We start from the raw sequence: 17,289 nt of genomic DNA on the forward strand, positions 1-17,289 counted from the left end.
CCCAAGTTAATTGCAAAGACTTCTGCAACTAAAGATTAATTAACTACAAGTAAAGTGATTTGGGTTTCCTGAGGACTCTACCTCAGTATTTTCCTAGGCAATCTGGTTTCCATAAAATTGCCTGGTAATGTTGTGTATGTGCCCTTGAAATCAACTAGAATGCTACAGTCTTGAAGAAAAGATACGTTTTTAGTGCTGAAAATGCTTGAGTAAATCTTAGTATTTATTGATTTTCTAATTGAATGTCTAACTTCTTAGTGTATTTGTATTTTGTAAATGCCATATCATTATTTTATTATTTTGTTTCTCTTCCACTCTTTCTTTACTGGTGAGATTTTTATTCGCTGAACAAAAAATATTTGGTGGTAGATAAATCATAGTGTACTTTACCCATTGTAAAAAGTTTTCTCAAAACTTTTTGAATCACTGAACTAATTAATACCTCTGTTTTTCTTTTTCTTTTAGCCTATTCTTGTCATGCTCTTCTGTTCTAATCCAGACTATTCTGTTCTTAACAGGATATTAACTAAAAAGTTTAAACCAAGACTCCAAGATGATAAATGTCAGAAAACGGAGTTGTGAGATAGGAATTTCAAAGAAGATTTAAAAAAATCCATTACAAAATGCTTTAAGCCCTTATTCAGTTAATCCAATAAAAGATCAGTTGCTGAAAGTTGGAAAAGGATTTATGAGGGATATTTCATCAAAAGGTCCCGGCTATTGAAAAAAATGTAAAAGTGATTCCTTGCTCACCCTAAATCAAAGGAAAATATCTTTAGTAGGTATATGGGAGAGCTTGAAGTTAATGGGGACATTGAGAATAGAATCTAATTCCTACCTGAGAGACCCGAAGAGCTAGATGGGACAGGGAAACACATGGAGAGGAGACTGACTATGCAGGTTTCAGCCTTTCCTCAAATAGCTTATGGCAATTAATTGCATCAGAAGGGTCTCCTGTGAGCCCGATGTGCCCAGTTGCATTTGGAAGGGTGAAGCGGCCTCAGCAGACAGAAGCTGGAAGTGTCCCTGCACATTTCTGGGCACTGTAGACATCGCAGGAAACCAAACTCCCCTGCCCCAAGCAAGCTAGTGAGAAGTTTCTAGCCATGATCCTTGGCAAGTCCCTGAAGAGCTCATGAATGCTCAGGGGGATAAAATCTTGTCTCTGCACACCTGGTGGGTGAAGGGAAAGCGAAGTTGGCCTAGAGCAGGTCAAGTGGGAACTTGGCTCTTCCTCTCAGCCTTCTCTCCCTGGTCTCATCTCAGAAGCCCCAAATCACTACTATTTGGAGAAGAAGAAACAAGAAATGAAGAAAACATACATGCTTTTTCTGGGTTCTGTAAAAAATTCAAGGGGGAAAATTATTTTCTTCATTAGGTGACTGTTGTGTATGACTGGTGACTAGGTCCTCTAATGTCTGAGTAGAGACACTGACAACTTAATATGATCACAGGATAATTTTTATTGCCTAACAATAATCAGAAAAATAATGCAACTACCTGAGATTTTGATCATGAAATGTAAGATAAGTTTCCCCCATGGACTATTTTTTAAAGAAGCAATAAAAGAGGGCATGCACTTGCTTTGTGATAGTCTTTGATAGAACTCTAAATACTCACGATATGTATAAGTTCAATAAAAACCCAGTGCAACTGAGTAGATAGTTTTACAATATACATTGAAAGAATAATTTAAGAGTTAACTGATGCAAAACTTCTGTTTAAAACATCTTCAGACAAACTTCAGACAGAAAAAGCATTCCATCATGTGAATATTTACTGAACTATTAAGGCATTTTGAGTAATTGACTCAGTAAGTTAATTTTGTTCACTTTGTATCTTGTGTAATAAGACTTTTACTTTTTGCTTTGAAATTCTATTTCTGATCAATTCTTTACATAGTTTCCAGAGGTAGTTGGTTATTTTCCCTGCTGTTGTATTTTTTTCAAAGTTCATATAAAAGTCAAGGGACTCAAAATTATATAGCCCATGAAATAATTGTTTCAGGAGATTACTTTATCTTAAACATTACTAATCTCTTATATTAATACTAATTTGTTTTAAATTCATACCAACTAATCAGTATGTAGTGAAAAGACGGTATACTTAAAAGAATTTGTATCAGTTAAAATATTCAGGAAAAACGTGTAACTAATTTGTACATGTGACTTAATAGATGTTTATATCTCATCTATTTCATTTCCATATATCCAGATTAAATTCCAACTTCAAAAGATAAATAATCACCAGAAGATGTTGTCATGCTCTATAAATCTACAGGCTAAAAAGAAAATTTTTGGTACTTTGGAGAAACATACTACAAAATCCATTGTAAAACCCAGTCTTCAACATTTTACAAATTGTTTCCATCTCTTGAACTTACTAGGTTTTTTCAAAGGCCAATTTTATTTTATATATTATTATTTCTTTTTAGGTGAAACTGATCTTCTTAAGAACTCAGAAGACTTAGTAAATGCGGAAGGAAAACGTGATGATACACACCCGTAGGCCTGGAACACATTAAAGGCTTCTGTCATTTTAAATGCAAGAGGTAATTCCATGTTTTTAGATAAGAAAACTGCCTTGTAAAATGATTTGTAGAATAACTTAAGAGACAAAGGTGTTTTATTTTAATGCCATCCTAGATTCTTTTTTAAAAAATAAACTTCCTATCTTCAGTCTTCTGAGGCAAAACCTTAACAGGTAAATTTTAAATATCATCAAAAAATTACATTACTGAAACTAAATTTTAGTTTTTTAATTAATATGCTATATTCTATGGGAATTGCTCATTTCTTTTTCTAATCCATGTAGAAAATATTTTACACACTGATTTCTGCTTTATTTTTATGGAGGAAATATGAATGTTTATACCTGCTGCTAAAAATAAAGCAAGTATCAGCTATGAAACGAATATCATGTTCATTAAAACCTGTGGATATGTGTATTAGTGTTTCTCTTAAAAATGCAGCTTCTTGGGCTTGCTTTTAGTCTACCAAAGTATTAATTATGGGAGTGATGCCTTGAATTTTTAATTTTATCTATTTTATTTTGGTACAGGGGATTGAACTCAGGGGCATTCTATCTCTGAGTTACAATTCCAGTTTTTTATTCTTTATTTTGAAACAGGGTCTTACTAAGTCCCAGAGGGGAATTTTTAAAAGTCTAATTGAGATACGTACAAGCCTATAATCCCAGTACTTGGAAGGCTAAGACGGGAAAAGATAATTTCTTCTTCAGTATTCTGCCTGATTCTTACATATCTCAATTAGACTTTTAAAAGTTCCATGATTAGTGGATCTGATTCTTTATGTTGGCATCTGAGAAACAATAATATTTAATAATTTTATATTATGTCATATTAGCTACATTTCCTCTATACTTCATCTAAGTCATACATTTATTACCATAGGAGCCCATAGTCATTTCGGGAAAGTCCTTGGGTCCTGATGACATAGGATAGAGCTCCTGAAGTATAGTTAAGAAAAACAAATGGAATGTTTTAAGTAACAAAGGGTTTTGTTGACAAATACCCTCTAAGTAAACTGAGTAAATAAAAATTAGTCAATATTTCTTTCCGTAGAATATTTTCAAGCCAGTGTACATTATATAGCAATACTTTAGGAACAACATTTCCTAAACATTTGTTATATGAAACTGGAATATTTATGTATGTTTTCCAAAAATTGTGTGTAGGGAATACAGATTACCAGTATATTTGTAAAATAGTCATTCAATGTGTGAAAAAGTTTTCATTGAGGTTGAAACATACAAACACACACACACATGCACACATAGCAGAAATAGAAATATGAATTCCAAATGACATAAAACCAGTATCTGTTATATATAGATACATCCCTTATTTTTAGTGAAGCCTATAAAGTCCAATATGGAGCTTTCAAACAGAGTCCATGCATACATATTACTAGTGATCTCTATTTTCCTTATTTATTTTTAACTGGCAAAAATTGTACATATTTATCACATAAAATATGTTTTGAAATACGAATACCTCATGGAATGGTTAAATCAAAATAAATTAGCATGTGAATAACCTCACAAACTTAGTGTTATATGGTAAGAATACCTAAGATCTATTTTTAGAAATTTTTATTACACTATATTATTATTAATCAGTCACCGCATTATACAGTAGTCCTCTTAAGTATATTCCTCCTGCTTAACTAAATCTTGTAATCCCTGATCCACATCTACCCAACTGTGTGCCCCAACTTTGCTCTGATCTTCATTTTCATTTTATTTTTATTTCAGGATAATGAAATCAACACTAAAAACATCCTAAATCCTCAACTTTCCACAAAGCTATATTCCTTTTCAATATATAATCGGATCAGGCCATTTTAATGGATTCTCATATAAAAAATAAAAACATAAATTTTAGGCCAGTAACTGGCCAAATAAGTATCCTCAAGTTGTTACCAGTTTTTGACCAGTGCTTCTGCCATTTTTTTTCTCCACAATATGGCCTTCTTCAATCAAGCCAGAGAAATTTTAAGTCAAAAGTTGGACGGTTGTAAATTTTTATCACTTTCAACTTAACAATTTTATCACTTTAATCGTAATAATACGACACATGTGCAGAAGCAGAAACATTTTTAAATGTTTCTTGCACTGTCTCAGAGTCCGGTAACTACATATTTTTCAGTCTTAAGTAAAATTAAAGTAAAAAAAAAATACGGAAAAATATTTTTTTGCCGTGCTGGGAAACAGACTATTTAGATCACTCTTCTGTTTTCAATGCATGGGAACCAAATGAGAACTGAGGTTGCTCAAAGCTGCAGGTGCAGGCCGGAGGCAAGGAGGGAGCATCCTAGGTATGGCCCAGCAGCCCCATGATGATGAAGACTTCCTTGAAATACTCCAGCTGGGAAGTGAAGGCGCAACCTTCCCCTGCAAACAGCGGACCAGCCCTCATCCAGCCCACATCAAAGCAGGAATGCCTCACCTATACAGGCGTGGCCACAAGTCACATTGCCAACAGTTCCCAATGATAACAAGGGGCATCAGTCATTGTTGCAGACCTGTGCTTAAAGGGAGGATGGAATGCGCCTCTGGGGTGTTGACCCCATCAGGATGTAACAAAATAATTCACAGGCCAAGAAATAAGAGACAAGTGTGTGTGGGGTGTGTGTGTGTGTGTGTGTGTGTGTGTGTGTGTATGGTGCGCGCGCTTAAAATTCTCCACGGAAATGGAAGCCCACATTTTTTCTGTACAGGTATTTTCCTAAACAGAACAAACTGCAACCTTTGGAAGTCCTGCTTCATTGTCGTGTTTTGCCTGAGCATGTGCAAGGCCTTTTCTTTAATCCGAAGAACTGCCTTTATTTGTTATTAGCTGACAAGAAAGGTCAAGCACAATTAGGTGTTGTAGCTTTTCACTGTACAAACATTTTGATAATTTTGAGCTTAAGTGAATTTGCTTTAGTAGAAAGTGGAAATTGGATGGAAAGAATCAAGAACAGCTATCAATCAAATGATGTGAAGGAGGGTCCGTCCATTCTAACGAGTTGCCTGTTGCACCCGCTTACCCCCCAGCATCCACATGCTAAGCAATATTTTAAAAATGGATACAATCAGAAGCTTTTAAGCCCAAGTCTTGAGATTTTATAACTCATGACTTAGATCTCTTTAAATGTGTAAGCCATATTCTCTATGCATATTTAGTATGCATCATTGTAAGATATATTGTGTGCAGACTGTATAAAAACTTCTAAATGTTCTGTGAATAAGTTCCTTGCTTATAGGTTTAGTTTCATCTGAATCATGTGCAGAACACAGCTAAATAAATGAATTGTATCATAGACGACATTATAATGCAACTGATATTTTAAATGTAAGCAGTAAAGATTGATCTATTATAATGTGTTGGGGGAGACTTTATAGAAATGTACATCATGGTGACTTTTTCCTTTAAAAATAGACTTTTTATTTCTATTTATGGAGAAATTGTAACTATTGTTTTCGATGTCTTTTTATTTGAAAACAAACTACTTACTGACTAGAAATATCCTGTGCTTAATATAGAATCTGATTGCCTGAAAGGTCTAATAACTATTGTTTCTATTTGAGCCAGTTGTCTTTCAGAAAAAACTATAGGCTGTTAAGGGAGGAGTAAATTGAAATACTACTTCTCAAATGGCATAGGAAACATACCCACTTTTTCCTATTTGTACTTTAAGATCACTATGCTTTGTTATTAAAAATAAAGTTATTAAAATAAAGGGTCATAAGGAATTCATCAATTTCTAGGTATGGACTTCAGCTTAATTGTCCAGGTTCTGTGACTTACAAGGCACTGTAGCTGAACTGGCAGAGAGTGGGGAAGAGACACTTCTTCAGAAGAGTGGTCACAATGCTTGATACACTTGTTCTGTTCCTAATCTTCCTCTTCTCTTTCTACCTCCCACATTCTGCTCTGCGTTTTTGCTGTTTTATTTTCCTTCCTTTTCTCTCATTCCCTGAAGAACAGCTACATTTGGCATGAATCACCAGGAAGTCAGACTAGAAGTTACCTATGTTCATCTATTCTGAAAACTTTGGTGTTGAGTCCATTCCGAAAGAGGGGACGAGGAGTCACACTGCTGTACCCTGAATGACCTGCTTTGTATTTTTATCCCCAGCTACTCAACATATCTATCTTGAAAGTCCATATGCCTTTTCATTTAACCAAAACCTCTTTTATTTAATTTTCAACATGACAGACTACAATTCTTGTATTTTTATTCTGCTGTAATCCTCTGTATTTCCTATTATACATGATTGCTAAATAAATCCTATTTGACGGAAAATATCATGACACATTTGGTATTTGGTGTAATTCAATTTGGTGGAGCATTGAAAAGTTGGAGAGACTGGGGAAAAACAGAAATAGATTGAGTCAAAAATATATATGAGTTTTCTCAGAAAGCCACTGTACCCCATTAAGGAAATATTCCTTAATATGTCACCATTATTTGCAAACTCCTCTCTAGAAGCATGATGCATTTATAAATATTAAAATTTAAATCTTTCCTCTAGACACTTTAAGTCTTATAGAATGTACATATAAAACTAAGCAGTTATAAATAAGAATACATCTGTGGATATTACAGGAGGTAAAATCAGCTTCCACTTTCAGGGATTTCAAAAAGACATAATGGGTGGTATCTAAGTTGACAAATAACAAATTATGATGAAATCTCATAGTCATTGCTATTTTTTTGTGTGGCCTCCATATAAAGACTTGGAAAATATCACAGTAATGTAGCAAAGTGGTACTGATAATCTTAAAGGAAACCAAGCATCAGAAAAAGGCTCTCGTCCAAGCCACCAAGGCTTTCAGTGGCAGACTCTACGATGGATTTGGTTCTAGTTCTCTAGCATCAAAGACCTGGTTTTTTGTTTGTTTGTTTGTTTTACTACATCTGTGTGGGTCAAGTCAGCAGCACAGAAGAAGGGAAAGCTCTGTGAAAATGCTGTGTGAATAAGGGAACACTGGAGAATAATAAATATGCACAAGGATGTCAGGTCAAAGTGAAGACCCCGTCAGATTCAGGGAAGTGAACAGAGAGCAGATAGTGTGCATCACCATCTACTGTCTGGTGATACACATCAAATGGGCTGTGTCTCCATGATACCAACACATTCCAGATGAAAATGGGAAACCTTGCCAATCATCACAATCAGGACAATTCATTGAATTTTTTACTTTTAAGTATGATTACATATAAGTTTTGACCTAATAGCAAAAAGCCTTTAAAGGGTTACTTTGATGTAGAGACATAGATATAAAACACCTATTTCCTATATTAAACTTTCTAAATTGCTTTTCTAAATACTGCAAAGCTTATCCGTCATTTAGTACAACATAGAAAATGTATATTTTGGTGAAAAATGAATAACTACTAATATTCTGCTTGTTATTTCCTTGCAGGGAATTCTAAGTACTTAACAGACAAATACTAGATATAGGCATACTTGCACCCTTAAACTCCATTTAGAGCTTTTTATCCTGTACTAACATAGGAAATTTCTTATTTTGTTTAACATTTTTGAAGGTTGAAGAGCTTCCTTTGTGTCCCATACTGCTACAATTTTATCCAACTCTAGTTATCTAATTTTTCAAGTTTTTTATGGTTTTACTACTGCATTATATTTTTTCATTGCTTACTCCTTTAATTAAGACATTATGATTCTCATCTATAAATGAGACATATACAAAAGAAAAAATAATTTTTGTAAGATCATGTAGCCAGTAAGTAGAGGAGCTTAGATCTGAAGTCTAGGGAAGTCTGACTCTTAAAATCAGTCAAAAACTGAGTATAACTAGAGAATTTTATGCTAAGTGAGACTAGTCAATAAAGAAAGTCAAGGGTTGTATATTTTCTCTCATATGTGGAAGCTATAAAGGAAATAGGAAACAACAGGGTTGTCTTGACCAACATTCTCACTGTTATAATCCAAAATCACTGATCATACAATGTAGAAAAGAAGATTTGCTCACAGTTTTTTTTTTTTGAGATTCCAGGTTCAGGGCATGGCAGTGGGAAGAGTAGAAAGAGCACAGCTCTGCTCTCACATCATGGAGACCAGAAGCAGAAAGACCAAGCAAGCAAGGGGATTTCAAGACACAAGAATAATTCCGAAGGCCACACCCCCCAGGACCCACTTTTTTTTTTTCCAGCTATACCCACTGGCCTAGGTTACCACTCAGATAAATCCATCTTAATTGCTCTATCTACTGATGAGATTATAACCCTCATGACTTAACTCTATCAACCTTGAGCTCTTGATAGGAAATTCTATATCTGACTATAACAAGGGATTTCAGAAAAATGAGGAGAAAGTAGAATAGAGAAAGGATTAAGGGAGGAGGCGGGGGAGAAGGAAAGGAATAACTGATGAAGAAAGCAATTCAAATAATGTCACGTCCACATATGAAGACGTCATTGCTAGCCTTACTAACATGTATGAAAAGGGATGGGGTAGTGGGGTAGAATATGAAAGGAAACACACCAAGAATTGTGTGCATATGTGTATCACTTTGAATCTCACTATGATGTATAATTATAATACACCAATAAAAGTATAAATAAATTCAAAGCTAACCCAGTAGACAACACTGTCTCTGGCCCCAGGGAAGGATGCATCTTCTGGTCTTCTCCACCCACCATGCCCATTACCTTCCTTTTCTACTCTATTTCATTTGCAGGCATGGATCCCTAAAATCTACCACTCTTGAGAGAACATAATGTCCAGTGACCAACAGCAGAATGGTGTGTGCTTTGGTGATTAATTAAACCTGTATCACTATAGACAAGGTGCCTTTGAATATTCAGGGATAGGGGAAATATTTATTATGCTTAGTATTTGACCATAAAATGTACTTTTACAATAGCCACTGGCATTCAATCCACACCCTCACTACTCAATGAATACTCCACACCTGGAAACTTAATATATAATCTTAGTCTGGCCCCATCCAGACTTACAAACTAGAATTTGAATTTTAAGTCAAGAGTTGGGTTATTAATCTATATATCAGTGTTGTAAATAGTAATGAAATACAGTGCAGGTAATTCTAAAACACCTATGAAGGGCTCAGGGTATAACTCAATGGTAGAATGCTTACCAAGCATTGCAAGGCCTGGGCTTCATCCCTAGCACTGGAAACAACAAAAATCACCTTCTAAGCATTTAAATACAGGATTTATTTTATTCCAACTAGAGGTGCTTAATAAATGCCTTTGGAGTCCCTGTACCACTTCAAGTCCATCAACACACACCATGGAACCAAAGCCACCTGTCCAGGTTCTTATGACTTTTAATACAGTGTACATATCTGTATTAGTGAAATGTGATTCCCAGCTGGGTGCAGTAGTAACACACCCGCAATCCCAGTACTTGGGAGGCTGAGACAAAAGGATCACAGGTTCGAAGCTGCCTCAGCAACTTAGACCCTGTTTTTAAATGAAAAATAGAAATAGGGCTGTAACTCAGAGGTAGAACACCCGAGTTCAATCCCCAGTCCCACACAAAAAGAAAGAAATGTAATTTCTTATTGGAATAATTAGAGGAGGAATCAGGAAGCTTTTGGGGAAAAAGACTGTTGAACCATTTGGCTTTCACAGCAAAAATTCTTAGAAAAACTCTACAAAAGTCATCAATACTGAGCTGGGGATGGTTGTGCACACTTGTAATCCCAGTACTTGGGAGGCTGAGACAGGAGGATTGTGCAGGGTCAAAGATAGCCTCAGCTACTTAGTGAGGCTCTCAGTAACTCAGTGAGACTCTGTTTCCAAATAAAATAAAAAATAGGTCTTGGAGTGTAATCCAGAGGTAGAAGGCCCCTGGGTTCCATCCCCAGGTACTGGGATGGAAAGAAAAAAAGGCATCAATGCAATGTATCCTGCTCTCCTTGGCCTGTTAAGTACCACAACTGAATTATGCAGTATGCAAAGGCCAACCCTACCCTTCACAAGCGAAAACACATGACTAATTAACCTCAAAACAGCTGATGTGCTTCCATTATTATCCAAGAGAGGTAAACTGTAGGATAAAGACATCATGGAAAACAGGCTTGGAACATACGTGTGGGATGAAGCTTGAGAACTGTCCTGCCTAGGGTAAAAGAAAGAGGGTTTACAGCAAGTGCCATGAGTTAGGAAACAAAATACAAGAAAAAATGTAAGCAAACAGAAAACAGGGAGATTATTTAGGATGGATGCCTAGAAGGCTTTATCCTATGTTTTATTTGCCAGCACTATTGGGTAGGGGCTGGAGTGAGGGGGAAGGGACATGTTAGTGCTACTGAGGGAGGCCTGAGTAGGCAGAAGGAGTTGTTTAAAGGGACAATGAGAGGAATAACCCAATCCATTGGCTTACCAAAGGTGAAATGGCTTTGGGTGGTTGGAAAAATTCTTCTGCATGGAACCATCTTCCTTGACCCTGCACATGCTACAATTTTCTTTTTCAAGTGTCATGTTTATGTCCCATTATAAGCCAACCAAGACAGTGATCTGCAATTGCCTCTTATGGGTTTTTTTTTTTTTTCATTGAAGATTTCCATGTTGAAAAGGGTGTAGCCTTGCATGGGACTCTCATGTCTCTCCTCTGACCTGCAGGACCTGTTGATTTCTCTAACTGGATGAGAAACACGACATTCAGTTTTTCTGTAAGAAAAGGCTGGTAAACAAAGCCCTATAGATGTGGCCACAGCACCCCTCTGGAAATTTCTTACTTTCAGAGCACAGAGTCTAACATGTATCAGTCTATTCTGAAGTCAGATGCTTATAGGTAGGAAAAAGGAGAAGAAAGCTTGGGCGGAGATATAAAAAGGGGCTAAGATGTTAATCCAGGTGCTGTAACTGTGAATTTTAAAATGGCAAGAGAGCAAAGGCACATTTGATAAACTTCTGGAAGATGAATAAAAACAGGCACTAAATAATATTGTATCTTGAAATAAATATAGCTGAGGCAAATACATCAGGAAGACAAATTTAATATTATAAAGATTTATAGCTAGTAAAATTTGTACAAAAACAAGTGTGTTTGTGCATATGCATGCACTGCCCTTTCAATTATCTTCTTTTTTATTTCCTTTGGTGGTACTGGGGTTCCTGGAAACCCATCTACCTCTGGGCTACACTCCCAGACCTACTTTATACTTTTTATTTGGAAACAGGGTCTCTTAAGCCAGCGAGGCTGGCTTCAAACCTGCACAATTCCTACTGTCTCTGCCTCCCAAGCGCAGAGATTACAAGCCTGCGCCACCACTCTGGCTCAATTATCTTTTAAAAAATACATAAAGTAGCAGGGCATGGTGGTGCACACTTGTAATCCCAGCACTTGGTAGGCTGAGACAGGAGAATCTCAGTTCAGGGTCAACCTCAGCTACTTAGGGCGGCCCTTTGCAACTCAGTGAGACTCTGTTTCAAAATAAAGAATAAAAACTAGGGCTGGAGGTATAGCTTGCAAGTAGAATGCCCCTGGGTTCCATCCCCAGTGCCGAAAACAAAACAAAAAAAAAACCATAAACTCCTCCCCAAAAGAAAATAATTGAACTTTTTTCCCCAAAATATATGGATATTAAAGAAAAATTATTTCTCCTTCAACTTTATTTTGCAAACCACCTTATTCCTAACTTATTACCAAGTGTAGAATAAATTATGTCCACTTTCTCACATATTTATCCTGAAAGACATTAAACTACATTAGAGTTCATTTTTAAAAATCAACTTGCTCACGAGTAACACTGTATGCTTTTGAGCAAGTGAAAAATACTGTGTTTATGAAATAAGCTTTCTGTGTATTCAGCCTGAATTAATTTTACTTTAATATGTGTATTTATGCATGTGTGTTTGCATGTGTATGAGTGTATGAAACTCAGTGACTTCAGTTTAAGTCTTAGATTAGAAATTTCAATTTTCCCCCACTCCTTTTTTCTAACTCCTGCTCCACTAATTAAAATCACAAATTTCCCTTTGGCATGCAGAAACAAATGGCTTTAGCACTTTGCTTTTTACTAACGTTTTTATATTATTACAAAGCTAATATGCATACAATTTCTTGGTTTTAAACAAATTTCAATTCTTTTTTACATAGAAACTCAAAAATAGCATTTTTCACTTAGCTTGCAAAGTAAAAAGGTTCCATGATGGTGGGGGTTTCTATAGTGTTACTTTCTCCTCCCATAGTGTAACACAGCTTGCATACAGCACACTTTAACCATCTGGGGTTGAATTTGATATGTTGATGTGAATTGTCCATTTCTGAAGCCTTCCAGGATTTACCTCTTGGGGTTGTTGTGAGAATTAAATATATTGATACCAGTAAGAAACTCACTGCCTACTGACATTTTATACTCAATAAGTATTAACTGTGATTTATTCATTTGAATTCACATTTGTTCATGGCTATGTGATACAAATATATATGAGCATAAAATAGTGAATGTTTATCAAATTCATAAGTTCTAAGTTTCTAATCTATGCCAATTTATTTGATTCTGACAGCAACCCTAAGAAATAAATATTATTGATAATGAAAATGTTTTACAAATGGGGAGCAGAGTGATAAGCTTAATGTCTTCCATCCTGGAAGATGCAGGCTTGGCATTCTGGCTCCAATGTTCCTGCCTTCAACTCCATTCTACTTTCTCAAAACTAAATTGGGAAGTGGGCATGGGGGCACATGACTGTAATCCCAGTACCAGGGAGGCTGAGACAGGAGAATCACAGGTTCAAAACCAGCCCAGCAATTTAGTGAGGCTCTTCGCAACTTAATGAGACTCCACTTCCAAATTAAAAATAAAGCTGGGGATGTAGCTTAGAAGTAGAATACCCCTGAGTTCAATCTTCAGTAACACACACACACACACACACACACACACACACACACACACACACACACACACACACCTAAATCAAATCAAGCCCCACAAAACTGCTGAACTGGATATAATCTGATTTCCTTAATCAGTGAAAACCTTACCATGGCATGGTGTTTGGGCCAACTTAAATTGAACAATTTCTATAAGCTAATAAACCTGTTTCTTCTTGCCATTCAAAGAGCATTGCCACTGTTTGCCTTTACCACCTTGTGTTAGCTGTTTGGCTTCTCTGCTTCCAGAGGCTCCTGTTTTTCTTTCCTGCATGCTTTTATTATGTCAAGTCTCCCTAACTAATTCTCTAGACAAACTGTTCCCTTTCTTAACAGTTTCTCCTGGTCTAGATCAAAGGTCATTAAGTTTTCCTGCAGAGTCAGAGAGTACCTAGGCACAGTGATTCATGCTTATAATTCCAGTATTTGGGAGACAGACGGGAGGATCACAGGTTCAAGGCCCATATCAGTAACTTAATGAGACCCTCAGCAACTTAGTAAACCCTATTTTAGAATTTAAAAATAAGTAAAAAGTAGAATTTGGGGTCTATTTCAGAGGTAGAACTTGGATTCAATCTCCAGTACAATGAGAGATAAAAAGAAACGGAAGAGGGAGAGGAAGAGGAAGAGGGAGAGAAAGCAAGCATAAGCTTTGGGGAGTGAATGTTTTAGGCTTCACAGCAACACACATACCATTCAGTCTCTCCTCTTTCTCCTGCCCTGGTTCTTCTCTTCCTCCACTTCCTTTTATCCAACGTTTTATCGCCTCCTCTGGTTTTGTTTTCTTTTTCTCTCCTTTTGCTTCTTCTTTTACAACCATTTTAGAAAGAAATTCTGTTCTTAAGTGGGTGGGGAGAGGGAGAAGGCAGGCTGCATGGCCACTTTGGACCTGGGCCCGCTACACACAGAACTCCTTCTCCAGGTCAAAGAACCTGTTCCCTGGGGTAAAGGAGAAACCTGATGGTGCCAGCAACGGAGGTCCTCAGGAGCTCTAGCTTCTCCCGGCTGCCTGGCCCTGAGTGGGGTTGAGGAGCCCGTGGGCTCACCTGCAACTCGGTCCCAGAAGAGGGTCAGTTAAGAAGGGCAGGCTGCCCCACAGGTGCTCAGCACTTCTGCATTGCATCAGATGGGGGCGGGGGCTGCTCAGTCACAGGTGTCTGGGCTCAACCTACTCAGTAAGCTGGGCGGGGACTCAATGAAGTCGACCCCATTGGACTGGGGATCTCACTATATGAACCCTGGGCTGAGAGTAAAGGTTCTCAACCCCCAACACTGCAAACAGAGACCTTCATCTCCTCACTCCAGACTGTCTTTCTCCTGGCAGCCTTCATCACAGCAGTCACTGTTCTGGGTTCCTGTCATAGCCTCATTGCCATCTCTCCCTGTCACTGTGCCTCCTTCCTCTGAGCACACACTCACGCAGCTCTCCACAAGGCTTTTGTCCACTGGACAAACTCTCAGTCTCTCTTCTCTGCTGTTAGCCCTCCCCATGGGAAAGATTGTAATTTTCTGCACCAGGTACTCGGCGCTGAGTTTGAAGGCGAGGCCGTGTTGAGCCTTCCCCATCGTGGGTATTTGGTAAATACTGGTTAAATGGATGAGTGTGAATAAGTGAATGATGACATTTATTCTTGTTTGTCCTGACTGGTATGTGATTGAAATGATTCTTTGCAGATAACATCACCAGTTAATTCAATCAAACAGGTTTCTTGGGGGTGATAATGTGGATTAAACCCAGGTGTTCCTCTGATCTATACCCGCAGCCCTTTTTGTTACTCTTGTACTTCGAAACTGTTTCTTGCTAAATTGCTGAAGGTGGCCTCAAAACCTATAATCCTCCTGTCTTAGCCTCCCGAGTACTGTGTTTACAAACATGCACCATCATGCCCAGCTGAGACTCTTTTTTTTTTTTTGGTGGTACTGGGGTTCCTGGAAGCACTTCTACCTCCAGCTCCAGGCTACACTCCCAGACTTATTTTATTTTTGGAAACAGGGTCTCTTAAACCACATGGCTGGCTTCGAACTTGTGCGATCCTCCTGTCTCTGCCTCCCAAACACGGTGATTACAAGCGTGCGCCACCACGCCCGGCTGAGACTCACTTTTGAAGCACTGTAGATTTATAGAATCCCCAAAAGCCATTCTTTTTTTTGCTCAATGCAGTGCAAAAAGGGACTGCATTAATTCCTAATTAATTCTTGATAGCATGTTAAAAGCAAACCTGAATTAAACAGAAGAAACACCGAGTTCTCTCCATGTATCTCTTGTCTCTACCCTTGGGGAGAGGGTCAGCTGCTTCAAATATAGTCGTGACTGCGAATCCTGTCACCTTTGCTAAGGAGAAAAGCTCACATCTCCCGAGTGATTTCCTTCAGCCTCAATGATTAATAGTGGGAACCACACAGGATGAGGAGGGTGAATGACCTCAGTCTTTAGTCTCTGGTGGTTGGTAGATCATTTCTTGGCCTCTAGCCATAAAGATATTGATAGAATGGTATAATTATAATAAAAGATGTTTAAAGAGTCTGGACAGTGCCTGACACGTTACTGGCCCTCCATGAACACACATTAACATTTTTATTTTCTATTTATCCAGTTGTAATTATTTATTGTTGCATTATATGTGGAAGACTTGAAGCAAGAAAACTCTCACCTAAGAGTGGAATTTGTCTCTCAGTTCGATGCTGGACTTTATTATCTATTGGCTCTGTGGTCTTGGGCAAGCCTTCATTCTCCCATCTATGAAGCAGAGACAGTAAGATACCTATCTCATAGGATTGTTGGAATAATTACATGAAATGGCTGGGTAAGGTGATGAGAATATTACCTGATGTGCAGAAAAAAAAACATGCAATGATATCAGCTTTAAAAATAAGAATCTACCAAGAGTTCCATCCTTCTTTTAAAATTTAACAGTGTTCTTGTTTTTAAAAATATGGCATGGCTTTAGCTTCAATGGCAGTATTCTAAACATCCACATGATGGGGAGCTTGCTCCATGCAAAGAGTAGACCGGCCATCCCATAGTAGAGATCATAACGTCATTGATTTCAGCAGCTATGCCCTTACTTGCAGAGAGGAAAAGCACTACAGAGCTGTAGGTATAGATAGAGATGATAAAATAGACCAAGCGAGCCCGAGATAAAGGTTGATGTGCCTCTGTAGATACATAGGTAGAGAGATAAACACCTTTATTGCCTATTGGTTGATATATCATGTAGACAATCTGGGGGAAAATTATTGCAAACATTAAAGAGAAAAATATCAGCACAAAGAAAAATAGCACAAACTAATTTTTAGACTTCCTGGATAGCTAAACAAAACAGTTTATTGGATGACCAGGTGTACCAAGAAACAACAAAAGCAGTTTCTCAAAAAAGGAAACCAAACACATACCCTCCAATAAGATTCTCTTCCCTGGTTTCACAGATTCTTCATTAGCAAAACAATAAAAGCATTCTTTGAAATAAAAAAAAAAAGAGGGCTCTTCTGAATGTGGAAATCACCCCCCCCACACACACACACACACCCCGTAGGGAAATAAGACACCTTATCAAGTGTGTTAAGTCAAATACAATCTAGATCCAAGTAGGTCCACACTGGAATTTTATCTTTGAACCCACCAGAGAGAAGGACTGCTTTTCACCATGATGTGAAAGACACCATTCATTTGGAGAAGACTTGGAAGCTGTAGGCAGGATCCACTGACAGCCCACCCTGTGGCCAGGGACACAGAGACAGGAGCCATCCCCACCTGTCCCGCCTCCACAGGCTCACACCCTCCAATCTCACCTGACTTCTGAATGCAGAGAATATGGAAATAACTTTGAGAAGCATTTATTTAACAGTTTTAATTCTGTGTTCAATGTAATGGCAAGCAGAGTAAGTTATCTCATTCTTTACAAAACA

General features: G+C 37.6%; 1 protein-coding gene across 1 annotated transcript in view; it reads left to right on the forward strand.

Moving 5' to 3' along the window:
- PDE1A (phosphodiesterase 1A) overlaps positions 1-2,508 on the forward strand; it is a gene marked incomplete at its 3' end in the record, with an annotated part of 343,986 nt that extends 341,478 nt beyond the window's left edge. The window contains exon 15 of the mRNA XM_080688950.1: positions 2,435-2,508. Coding sequence (XP_080545076.1) covers positions 2,435-2,508 — 74 coding nt within the window. The remainder of the gene's footprint in view (positions 1-2,434) is intronic.
- Between the last annotated feature and the right edge of the window lie 14,781 nt (positions 2,509-17,289).

This window comes from Muscardinus avellanarius (genome assembly GCF_963383645.1).
Source record: "Muscardinus avellanarius genome assembly, chromosome: 2".
In the NCBI taxonomy this organism is placed as follows: Eukaryota; Metazoa; Chordata; class Mammalia; order Rodentia; family Gliridae; genus Muscardinus; species Muscardinus avellanarius.